At 36.6% G+C, this 13,044-nt stretch overlaps 1 protein-coding gene across 3 annotated transcripts in view; it reads left to right on the top strand.

Annotated features, from left to right (window-relative positions):
- LOC137400281 (tyrosine-protein kinase Fer-like) overlaps positions 1-13,044 on the top strand; it is a 41,352-nt gene that overhangs the window by 27,509 nt on the left and 799 nt on the right. For 2 of the 3 annotated variants that reach the window (XM_068086608.1, XM_068086610.1), the window contains 7 exons: positions 2,009-2,224; positions 2,948-3,148; positions 5,914-6,090; positions 7,789-7,996; positions 8,283-8,406; positions 9,701-9,852; positions 10,183-10,305. In XM_068086608.1, the coding sequence (XP_067942709.1) occupies positions 2,009-2,224; positions 2,948-3,148; positions 5,914-6,090; positions 7,789-7,996; positions 8,283-8,406; positions 9,701-9,852; positions 10,183-10,305 (1,201 nt within the window). The remainder of the gene's footprint in view (positions 1-2,008; positions 2,225-2,947; positions 3,149-5,913; positions 6,091-7,788; positions 7,997-8,282; positions 8,407-9,700; positions 9,853-10,182; positions 10,306-13,044) is intronic. The other variant, XM_068086609.1, reaches the window with a different exon arrangement.

Here is a 13,044-nt window from a genome sequence, read left to right as displayed (position 1 = left end):
CCGGGAACTTTTGGATCAGACCTCATATATCATTTTCATCCTAAAACATCTAGAATTTGTTGACAGTGGATGTGCACATGTGTGGTGTTGCATCTTTGACAGCCATAGGCTAACATCTCCTTAGCTATTTCAATTCTTTACGTTGTGGTAACCGAAGTCTTACTTTGTAACAAATATTTCGGTGTTTGCTAAAAATTTGTTAACGGATATGTGCTCGAATCAGCAGTAGAGTAATCTTTATGTCACGCATACCCCTCCAGACAGGCACCTGTGAGTATTTGTCATGCGTACCCCTCCAGACAGGCACCGGTGAGTATTTGTCATGCGTACCCCTCCAGACAGGCACTGTAAATATTTGTCATGAATACCTCTCCAGACAGGCACCTGTGAGTAGTTGTCATGAATACCCCTCCAGACAGGCACCTGTGAGTAGTTGTCATGAATACCTCTCCAGACAGGCACCTGTGTGTAATTTAAAAGCAGCCATTTTTGGTTTGCTGACAGTCACCAACTGCTGTCAAGCAGCAGGATTAACTTGTGCGCACGGTATTGCTGCTGTAACATGCTGACATTTTCAAACACTGCTAAATATCACCAACAGTATCATGAATGTTAACAAGTTATACACAGAACTCACTAGTATATTCACTTTGCTCAGAGATTCAATTGAAAGTTTTTAGATTTTTAGATATTTCTGGAACGCTTTACAAAGCTGCTATCGACGGAGTTGTAGTACCTCGTAGAGTGGCCTTTCTTGTTAAGAGTTGTGTTCTTCTTATCTAATCTAACGTAAGCCAGTAAAAAGCAAATACGTGGGTTTGACAGCTGATGGCTACATTGTTCAGTGATTTGTTTATATTTGAATAAACTTGCTCCAGTATAACTCCGTTAATTGCCTCTGTAGTTTATATCTAGTTCATGGCCTGCCTTTACATTGTGGTTTATAGCTTCAGTCAATAGTGTTATTCTATGATTGCTTTGATATTATATCGATATGGCAGCCAGCAGGAGGGCAATATCTCATAGGGTGAGTTCTATAATATGCTTTTGCCAATATGCCGCTGCTGGCAGCCAAAGCATTGTCATATGTTAAAGTCAACGATGGTGAATGCCATTCTGTATCTAAGCTGGTGATGTAACGTTCAGTCATATGCTAGGTCTGCATGACAGATTCATACAAGTAAGTATATGCATACAAACAAATACCAGATAGATAATAGTCTGGTACCCCTGGCAGAAAAGAAAGTCACCTTGAGCTTCATTTGATTGGGTCTACAAACTTTGGACTGATGTGGCACAAGAACAATTGTGGCGTATTGCCAAAGGTCCTTGCGGGGACTCAACAACCGACCTACTGAACTTAAATCAGTGCCCTGACTACTGAACTACTGAACACAAGTCAGTGCCTTGACTGCTGAACTACTGAACACAAGTCAGTGCCTTGACTGCTGAACTACTGAACACAAGTCAGTGCCCTGACTACTGAACTACTGATCACAAGTCAGTGCCCTAACTACTGAACTACTGAACATAAGTCAGTGTCCTGACTACTGAACTACTGAACATAAATCAGTGCCCTGACTACTGAACTACTGAACATAAGTCAGTGTCCTGACTACTGAACACAAGTCAGTGCCCTGACTACTGAACTACTGAACACAAGTCAGTGCCCTGACTACTGAACTACTGAACACAAGTCAGTGCCCTGACTACTGAACTACTGATCACAAGTCAGTGCCCTAACTACTGAACTATTGAACATAAGTCAGTGTCCTGACTACTGAACTACTGAACATAAGTCAGTGCCCTGATTACTGAACTACTGAACATAAGTCAGTGCCCTAATCACTGAACTACTGAACATAAGTCAGTGCCCTGACTACTGAACATAAGTCAGTGTCCTAACTACTGAACATAAGTCAGTGCCCTGACTACTAAACTACTGAACATAAGTCAGTGCCCTGACCAGTTCAAATTAGCATGCAGAAAGCTTTTCAATATTTGACAGCAGCAGAATGGCATCCCCCCACTACCTCAGTCCAGGGCTGTGTCGGCCGCCGGTGGGTCTGACACTGGCTTCAAGTCTAAACTGACAAAGATGTTCAAGCCGAGGCCTGGAGGAGAGGGATCGTACGCTGACACTCCTCCCCTTCGGCCAGGCAAAAGGCCGTCATACAGAGATGAGTATTGCGTGATGATACCAGGCGAGAGTAAACCAATCAAAGTGAGATATTACGACTTGGTTATCATGTGTCAACCCACCATAGTTGCTAGACTAATATTTCTAATTATAAAATCATAGTGACATTTTAATGGTTCTTCAAAGTAAACATTACTATCAGGAAAATTGTTCAAACTAGTCTATTCTGGTAGTAGATAGCAAAAAACATTTGGCTTAAATATAACAGTAGCTAATTCTCCAAAATGATTCGTATTTTTATTTATAATGGGTAGACATTTGTTTTTATTATTTACCATTCACAGTCATGACTCGTTTTGCTACAATTGAATCATATTCGTAATTAAGCTTGTCAAATCATATATACGCTTCGATCTGGCAGTATTGTCTCAATCTTTACTATATTAAGGGCTGTATCCGCCTGTCCGAATCCCCTGTTGGTTAGAAAATAGATTACATTATGCGGGGTTTGACTTCGGTGTGAATAAGGGATTTGTTGATCAAACAATATTTGAACATAATTATTATTATTTGTCAAAGATAGAGTTGTTTATCAGCGTATGATTGGTTTTAATTAACTTCATAGAGTTGCTAAACTGTTTGTTCCGTTTTAAACTTTTATCTTGACAAGTAAATACATGTACCGGTATGTTAAGGTTATGTAGATATGGTCTTAAAGTGTCTTATCATATACGTCTTCATATGATATGACCTGAAGTGAACATGTAGGCATATCGGTAATTAGCAAAAGTTGGTTTGGTGTTGCAGATGACAGACAACCCTGAGAGTCCATTAGAGGATGAGGAATGGTTTCACGGTATTTTGCCGAGAGAAGAAGTGCAACGTCTGCTCAAACAAGATGGCGACTATTTGGTGCGCGAGAGTAAAAAGCGTCAAACTAATGAATCGCAGTATGTGTTGTCAGTCATGTGGCAAGGCTCAAAACACTTCATCATACAGAAAGGAGATGTAAGTATTGACCTTTTTCGTAGGCCTGTTGGGTCACGGTAAAGCCCGTCTAATCACTCTGTACAGTAGACGCTCCGACAACATAAATAATTTGTTCCATAAATAATCTTCACTCGTTATACAAATGAGAATGTCACATCTTACTTAATATATTCTACATCCAGTCTTATTCAAATCTCCGTTTCAAAAGTGTGTATAATTTCAGATGATTCACAAAAGGTAATTGCATTCAACTGTAGTATAATATAATTGATGATTGTATTTTCAGACAACAGTACATAGCAAATGGGTGGAAATTATCAAGCCATTACTACTAGAGTAGGTGCACTTACAACGTAAACAACCCATTCTGGAAAATTTTAGGTTGTAGGCATTTTACATTATATGAACAGTAAAATACCTGTAAATAGCCTAATCCGTTCTAAGATTTTTCCAAACTCACCCTTCAGCCCTTCAACAGGGAAAAGCTAGACTTAATATCTTAATTTAATGACGGTACAATAACTGTGGTATTGTTGATTTGTATCGACAACCTTGTCCTTTTTGTTATCACTTTCACTTGGTTCATGGTCCATGATTACAGTAATTTTACATTAAGTTAAGTGGAGCGCACATCTTCAATGTCAATTTACATCGATTTTTTTTTCATTTTTCTTTTAGACAGCAATGTCTATCCTTCAAAGGAAAATTATAAAAACATTTTATACATGTCAAATGAAGCAAAACAACAATATATCTTTGTTATAATAAGGGCGGTGTCTGGTCATCTGTCTATTCATCACCAGGGTTCGAGGTTAGGATAAAAGATACCTTTCGAGGAAACTACAACTCGTGGCATTTAGCTTGGTTTGTCGACACTCCAGCATTGGCACCAATCGATCACCTCTGAGTATTTCTGAATAATTGTACAACTGATTATTCACTGTGCTTTATCGAAACGCCTAATAATCTTTTACGGGGAATTAAACTGCCATGGTACTAGGATATATATAATAGAACTATGTCATTTTCTCTCCCAAGAGCGGCATGAGAAAAAGCGTTATTCTTTAAAGCTAACTACGTGTTTCGCGTTAATCAAATCGAAATTTGATAACTCGCACCAACTTGTGACTACGTCATAAGGAATTTTTTACTTGGTACGCAGCAAAAACTTGACATAAATGCTTAAAGTTATGTGGAATTAAGGTTATAGGAGGTATGCATCGGTAGGAGCGTCTACTGTATGACTATATATAATAATTACTAATTTTCAAGGCGATGTTGACTTAATGCATTACGCGCTGCAGTTAGTGGACTGATTCGAGTTCAATGTGAGCCAATAATTCTGATTTAACGCAACAGTGAAAAAATATTTTGTAATATGCCCATAAGTTACTGCAGAAATTTGACTATATTTTTGTTGTAAAATTACTTTGAATTTGTATCAGATAATCTTAAAAACAAGTAGTTAGTATTGTTCTTATGTAAGGTATTAAACTGATGAATTAAATAAAGCAAATTTACAGTTATTTTAAATAATCTTTTGTCCTAAGTTGTTTATCTACACCAATTTTCATTTTTTATGAAGCATACATTTTCAGTCTCTCTAATTAGAGTAACAATATTAGTTATGTAGGTCTAATAGCATTATTTTTATTACTTTAATGTTACTTCTGCTCTCATGAAGTAATGACTGATTGTTGGAGTTGGTATCTAATAATGTAGCAGTAATAAGGCTCTGTGTATCTAATAATGTAGCAGTAATAAAGCTCTGTGTATCTAACAATGTAGCAGTAATAAAGCTCTGTGTATCTAATAATGTAGTAGTAATAAATCTCTGTGTATCTAATAATGTAGTAGTAATAAAGCTCTGTGTATCTAATAATGTAGTAGTAATAAAGCTCTGTGTATCTAATAATGTACTAGTAATAAAGCTCTGTGTATCTAATAATGTAGCAGTAATAAAGCTCTGTGTATCTAATAATGTAGTAATAATAAAGCTCTGTTTGTCTAATAATGTAGCAGTAATAAAGCTCTGTATATCTAATAATGTAGTAATAATAAAGCTCTGTTTGTCTAATAATGTAGCAGTAATAAAGCTCTGTGTATCTAATAATGTAGTAGTAATAAAGCTCTGTGTATCTAATAATGTAGTAGTAATAAAGCTCTGTGTATCTAATAATGTAGCAGTAATAAAGCTCTGTATATCTAATAATGTAGCAGTAATAAAGCTCTGTGTATCTAATAATGTAGTAATAAAGCTCTGTGTATCCAATAATGTAGTAGTAATAAAGCTCTGTGTATCTAATAATGTAGTAGTAATAAAGCTCTGATTACGGTTTTTAGGTTGTTAGAAATAGTTTCAATCAGGGTGGTATTTTCACCTCAAAATGTTTTTCCCTATAATATAACCATGACACAACGAGTGGGAACTGATGCAATGGATCATAAGCCCATGGCTACTGTTTAAAGCTTCTGATAGCTTTCACTAATACCAATAAAATGACAGATGCCAGAACAGTATGTCACTGGTTATAGCTACTGTATAATGTGGATTTAATTCTGCAGGAAAGCCTTAGAATGACACCTGAAATAGTAGAAAAAAATTAATGTAATTGAAGGTTAACTCGTTTATTCAAAGTCTGTGATCGCTCCTATTAAATCTTCAGCTTGCTAACACATCTGGAAGTGACAATCATTGGCCATAGTTATTATTAAAGTATTAGAATATAGTGCCTGACCAAGTTTGAGTAGAGACGGCTTATTACCATGTCTTGTCTGCGCAGGGTGGGTGGAGGCTCGAAGGAAACATCTATTCCACAATACAGGAGCTTATCATACAGCAACACAAATCCAACACAGCCGTCACGAACAAGTCCCAGGCCATCCTCAAGGCACCTGTTATGCGTGAGATATGGCAAATCAAAAATGATGATATTTCTCTTGAAGATAAGATTGGAGTTGTAAGAATAACTATTTTTAATTTTAGCGTCTCATCTTTGTCTCACATTCATCATACACTCTTTTTTCCACGCTTAATGCTGTTTCTCCTTGCAGAATATAACTACATACGTAAGACGATCCATTGACCTATATTCTTTCCTAATTCAAAAAAGATAAAGAATAGATTGTACAAAAACAAATTGTTTTGCTGCTCAGTAGATAGGGTTTTTGTTTTGTAATCTATGATCAGTGGCTCTGGTAGTGTTTTGTAAATTCCATGAAATTATATGTCAAAAGCGCTATCTTTTTGGCTAGGGTGGTAAATGGAGGCTTAAGCACGCATCCATATCTGGAATAACGACGGCAAAAGCATAACTTGTGTAGCAATATAACATTGATCTAGACTAACAGTTCGAAGTCTAGACTGACATAAGTCATGAAAATTAATTTTCATTTTGAGGAGTCCAACCGCAATGGCTCGTACAATCAGTAAGATATGTGTCTAGTAAGACACCCGAGGCCTTTTGCACTTCTTCTGACAAAGCCTCTGACTAATGCTAAGTATCAAGTTTTTCTTAAAGGTTGACTTGCAACAAAATTCACATTACAGTTATTTGGTATCAAAAGATTCACCATGTCTTACTCGGTTGTGTTGTAGGTGCCAAATATGTGGAAATGTGATTACAAGCTCTTAAAAGCTCAAAAACGAAAAGCCGCCATAGATTGGAATCTCTTTATTTCGATAACGTAGCCACGAAACTTGGTTATCGTCTTGTCACATATGTTCTCGCGTGAATTGAAAGGCCAATACAAAGCTCAATATAAAACTTATCGTAGTACTAGTTTCTGTTAAAAACACTTCAGGTTTTACCGAAGACCCCGCATCAAATATAGATGCTCGCTACTTTACAGTTTTGTTTCGGCTTGGACTAATTGTCAAGTCGTAATCTGATCATGTGACCCAATACTTCGAAAACAATTTTTGCAGCACTTTTCGGTTATCACAGGTAACCAACAGGCTCGTCATGATTATCAGACAATGATATGTACTCCTTCAAGCTAAGGTTAAAAAGTTTAACGATTTTTTACGGTAAGTTGTAAGATATCAGTGCTAAAAATGACAGCATTACAATGACGATAAAACAGATGCGTAAGAACAATAGACATGGTTTTATTGAATGCATGAAGTATATTTGTGAAAATATTTCGACGAATGAGATTGCATGAAAGTGTAAACAGAAACCATCCTGTAACAACTACGTCTCATTTGAGCCGTTTTGAAAAGGGAATCCGAACTACGGCGGTCTTGTGTGGCTGCGATTAACTGTTCGTTTTTTAGCTTTTAAGAGCTTGTAATCACTTTCCCATATATTTTGCACCTACAACACAACAGAGGAAGACATGGTGAATCTTATGATACCAAATAACTGTAATGTGAATTTTGTTGCAAGTCAACCTTTAACAACACGGATGTAGCGGTAAATAGAATCAGTAGAATCAGTTACTCTTGTTGCCTTTCGTGAAAAAGAGCTTTTACGTTGAACCGATATGAATGCACATACCATATCTTTCTAATGCATCTAGAGGTCGTAGGATTGCTTTGCAAGTGTATGAAAGATAAACTTACATGTGCAAACATCATGAACAACTTTTTTCAACTGTCAGTATCTGACTGGCTGTGTGTATTGTATGTATTGGCACCGAAGTGACTGTTTCAGGGCAACTTTGGAGAAGTTTACAAAGGAATTTACAAAGGAAACGTTGTAGCCGTCAAAACGTGCAAAGAAGAGTTGCAGGAAGATCAAAAGAAAAAATTTATAGGCGAAGGACGAATTCTACGGCGATACGACCATCCAAATATAGTTAAATTTGTAGGCATTGCGGCTCAGAAGAATCCAGTTATGATAGTCATGGAATTTGTGTCAGGTGGGCTACTTCTTCATCCATTTGTTTCAACAGTCTTTTGTGTGCCTTTGTTCATGTTTCCTTTTCCTATCTACGGATTCATAGCCTGTGGTTCAAGCTTTGTCATTTACTACAATTTTGTCTAATTGGTGATTGTGTTCATCGGAGCAAAATACAGACTAGGTATTTTATTGGTGCAACAGACAATATGTAAAAATATTTTGTTTTTCAAGCGACAGACAACTGTTAGCGACAACCATAGCCTTTCTTAGCTAGTGACTAATAATGATCCTTGACATTTGTGCAGGCGGAGCTCTCCTCTCATGGCTCAGAAAACATGGTATGGCTGAGCCCAAGCGCAACCTTGTACAGATGTGCTTAGATGCTGCCAATGGAATGGCCTACCTAGAAAGTAAAAGTGTCATCCATCGGTAAGTTTACAGTGACAGCAGTTGTCTCGTCTTAGTCAGACAATTCCTTGTTTATAAATATTAACTTAACTCATCATAATAATTGAACACTGCTTTAAGTGACAGCAGTTGTCTCGTCTTAGTCAGACAATTCCTTGTTTATAAATATTAACTTAACTCATCATAATAATTGAACACTGCTTTAAGTGACAGCAGTTGTCTCATCTTAGTCAGACAACTTCTTGTTTATGACTGCTGACTTGACTCAACATACCGTACTTTTCGAACTATTAGCTGCTACTTTTTTCTGTTGATTTGAGCCATGCGGCTTATCTAAGGGTGCGGCTATTCTGTGGCTTTTTCTTTGACCGCTAAGATGCATTAACCATAATCTACAGTTAGTGCGCCTTTAGTGATGAAAGAAAATGTGAAACAATGCCTAACGATACTATTCCGTTAGGCACTAGGTTAAAAAGCGTCGGTTAATACGAAACAGTGCCATTAGACACTGTTCCGTTTTAAACAGCTAAGTTGCTGCCGTGTTGAAAAGCACCGTCCTGAGTTCTGCGGCCTATACAAAGGTGCGGCCTATGTATTGTTTTATTATCGTATTTTGCAAAATAAAGTAGATGCGGTTTATATAGGGGTGCGGTTTATAGTCCGAAAAGTACGGTAATTGAACAATGCTACAAGTGACAGCAGTTGTCTCATCTTAGTCAAACAATGCCTTGTTTATAAATACTAACCTAACTCAACATGATTGAACAATGCTACAAGTGACAGCAGTTGTCTCATCTTAGTCAGACAATTCCTTGTTTATAAATACTAACCTAACTCAACATAATTTAACGATGCTACAAGTGACAGCAGTTGTCTCATCTTAGTCAGACAACTCCTTTTTTATGACTGCTGACTTGACTCAACATAATTGAATAATGCTACAAGTGACAGCAGTTGTCTCATCTTAGTCAGGCAATCCTTTGTTTATAAATACTAACCTAATTAAACATAATAATGGAACAATGCTACAAATGACAGCAGTTGTCTCATTTTAGTCAAACAATCCCTTGTTTAAAAATACTAACCTAACTAAACATAATTGAACGATGCTACAAGTGACAGCGGTTGTCTCATCTTAGTCAGACAACTCCTTGTTTATGACTGCTGACTTGACTCGACATCAATAATTAAACAATTATCAAGCTATAAACATGCACAGCAAGTTTGATTTTGTTAATGAAATCATTTTATCAATTGATTCTGTAAAGGCGTCATAATTCAAGTCGCGTTGAATGTTTATTTCACATTTTCCTAGGGACTTGGCTGCTAGAAATTGTCTCATATCGGAAAGCAAAATAGTGAAAATATCAGACTTTGGAATGTCCCGAGAAGAGGAGACATATGAGGTCACACAGGGCATGAGACAAATTCCAATCAAGTGGACAGCGCCTGAGGCTCTCAACTATGGTAGGAGCCTGTAATACATTTTTCACCATCAACACTCGGGATGTTGATTGAATAGGCTACTAGACCAAAAAGGCTTGTGAATGTCATATGTACAGTTTAGGGCCTGCAAAAAAATACCAAAGGCAGATATATTAAAATGAGAAAAATTGCATTGTGTTTTGTAGGTTTAAAGCAAGCTTCGCTATAAAAACTTTTCAGTTTACATCTAGAAATGATTTTTAGTTGACACTAAAGCATATTCTTTCAATGATCGGCTCACAAAATGCTATCTAGAAAACTATTGGTAGAGCCCCTGCAGTGTTTGTTATTATCACTCAATACTTAACCTAGGCAAATACACGAGCCTATGTGACGTGTGGAGCTATGGCATTCTCATGTGGGAGATATTTTCCAGCGGAAAAACTCCATACACGGGCATGAGGAACCAGGAAGCCCGTGATAAGGTGGATGCAGGTTAGCACACACTACTTACTACTACTAATTACTTCTCGCGTGTAAGCAACTATGTGAATGAGGTGTAGTATGAGAACTTGAACAGCTTCATGCAGCAATAACTTCTGCATGGTTTGATTTATACCAAAACCAATTATGTATTTGCCTCCTTAAATCTACCTTTTTGCGATTGACTGTTGAGATGCCTATGACTACAGTTTAATTGCTGCGTATGCATTACTTCATATGTGCGTTTATAGCAAAAATTGGAGTAGGCTCCCATACTTTCAGAGATACAGCTTTCCCTGTTTTACTATTGAATTTTGATTGAATCAAAACGAAAACTTAAATCATGTTTTATTTTGCCGACTTTTGATCTAATGCAATTGTGATATAATGTTGTTAAATGGCGATTCGCTATAGAATTACATTTTTAAGCAATACATATGGAAAGAACGTGGTGAAATAACAACGCATCCATAACTGTATTACTGATGTACGAGCATGCAGAATGGTTGTAAATCATTTCACGAGAAAGCTATTTTTTGCTCAATCCTCATGTATGAGCTAGACCCCAAATTTGAAAAGGCTTTTCGTGTTACACGTATACATCCCGTATAAGTCAAACCCGCCATTTTCTCCATTTATTTAACACATTTAATATAGTCTAGCCACGCGAGTCACTCACCAAATTTACTGTCTCTGTCTGTTGTCACGCGCACGCATTGGCTGATGAGGTGGCAATTGACCGATGAGTGTTCTCACCTATGTGGGGATGCGTTGCACCTTCAGCCAATTACTCTACAGTAAACAAGTACCAAATCAGCGAGCACATTTTGTAACACGTGTCATTGAAAAGGGCAAAATACAACACCGCATTTAAATTTAAAGTTGTGTATGTGGCTTTGGAAACTACCAAACAAAATTCTGCCGCAGTTTTTGCATTAACAAAAAGCAACTCAACGAATGTAAATCAATGTGATGTCCCATGACATCACCACAACTAATGACCTTATTACGTCAGTTCAAGCACTGTATATTTCCTAGTATCTTATCGTTGAATAAATTGTTTTTAGCATTTGCACATTTCCACAGGTAATTCAAGTTGTATTGATAATTGTTATTATAAAAAATCTTAATTAAATATATTAATATTCTGTATAATTATTTTATACAGTTATATTTATCTTTTCATTATATGTAACATTGTAGTGGGAAGTTTACAGGTATAGCTTTTGGTCTGCATGAATAAGCCACACCTAAAATTTTAAGTTCATAGGTGCGGCTTATACACAAGGATTTATGGTAAATTGAAGTTGTCCACCCTATGGTTTTCATAAAATATTTAAACCTTGCCACCATCACACCATTTCAACTATATCTGTGTAAGGACTGACATTAAATGCTAAGATCACCATAAAACCTCTATTTGAGTGCCACTTATCTTTGAGCACCACCTCTATTTGACCGCCACTGTCGAATAGTTGAAAAATAGAGTACCACCCTTTATTTGACCGCCACTTGACATTCTTCGATCTTAACGAACCCATAATAGCAACTGATCAGTAAAAAAGTGTCCAAAAAATGCTACTAATAATGACTCGTTTACATCATTAACAATTAATTCTTTCGTGGTTGCCGTTCATATCGAAGTCTGTTTTCTAACTCTAGATCTTTAGTTTTTTTTCAACTTTGAAAGCAACGCCATAGAAATAATTAGTAACTGTATCAGTCTAATATTAGTCACTTGTTTAATGCTGTCTTGATACTTTGACGTATCTGAAAAACGGTTTAGCAATCTCGATTGAATCTGTACTATTATTTTGAGGCTGAAACTTGTGCTTAGTATGCTTAGCGTGCTAAGGGTGCAAGCTGACACCCGACTAATTTTTCAGTATTTGAACGGATGGTATTCAAAATGGCAATGCATAACGGTTTTGCTCTGCTAAAAAAAATTTTTGGACATTAATACCAACTAGTTCATCAGCGGAGAAAAGGAGCTAAGGTTAGAAGACATTGTGGAAGGTATTGAACAGCCAGAAGATTAAATGAGTCCAAACAAAAGCAACGGCAAATATTTTTGCTTTAAAATGTTAATTATTGTTTCTGCGTGTATTATTAGTGTGGTTTGTTTGTCACTTGTTCTTGAATAGGTATTTATAGCATTTGATAGATTATTATTGTACAACTTATTAATTTGCAGATTTATAGCGTATTTGATAGCATTATTGCCTTTATCCAAAACTTGGCTTTCTATGGATTGACCCTCATAGCTCATCTACTATTGCACATAAAAAGCCAGTTTTGACTGCAAACTGTAGCAAACATATCAATGAGTGCAATGAGCCTTCATTCAACACTGTTAAATGCAGTTATAAGATAAAAATATGCTCTTATTTTAAAATGAATGATATAAAAAATTGAAAGCTCCAACAAATTGCAACGCATGCGATAAGATCGTTGATTGCAATACACATCAACAGGTAGAGGTAGTTCTCAGCCTTACAATGCATATTTATTTAGAGATATACAACAAGTTGGAGGTAAGTTATAGCAGATTTCTTGTATTCAAAAGGGTTAATGTCACTCCGCCCGAAGGAAGGTGCAAATATAGGTGGCGTTCGCTTAACCCGGTAAAAGGGTTAAAAATTTTCTTCCCAAAATTCTGACAAGCTATTCGAAAAATACAAGCCACCCTCTGTTTGAATGTTATCCCTAATAAAACACCGCTATAAGGGAAAGGGTTGAAAATTAGAGCGC

Source organism: Watersipora subatra, chromosome 7 (assembly GCF_963576615.1).
Source record: "Watersipora subatra chromosome 7, tzWatSuba1.1, whole genome shotgun sequence".
Lineage (NCBI taxonomy): Eukaryota > Metazoa > Bryozoa > Gymnolaemata > Cheilostomatida > Watersiporidae > Watersipora > Watersipora subatra.
This window is presented reverse-complemented; position numbering and strand designations above follow the sequence as displayed.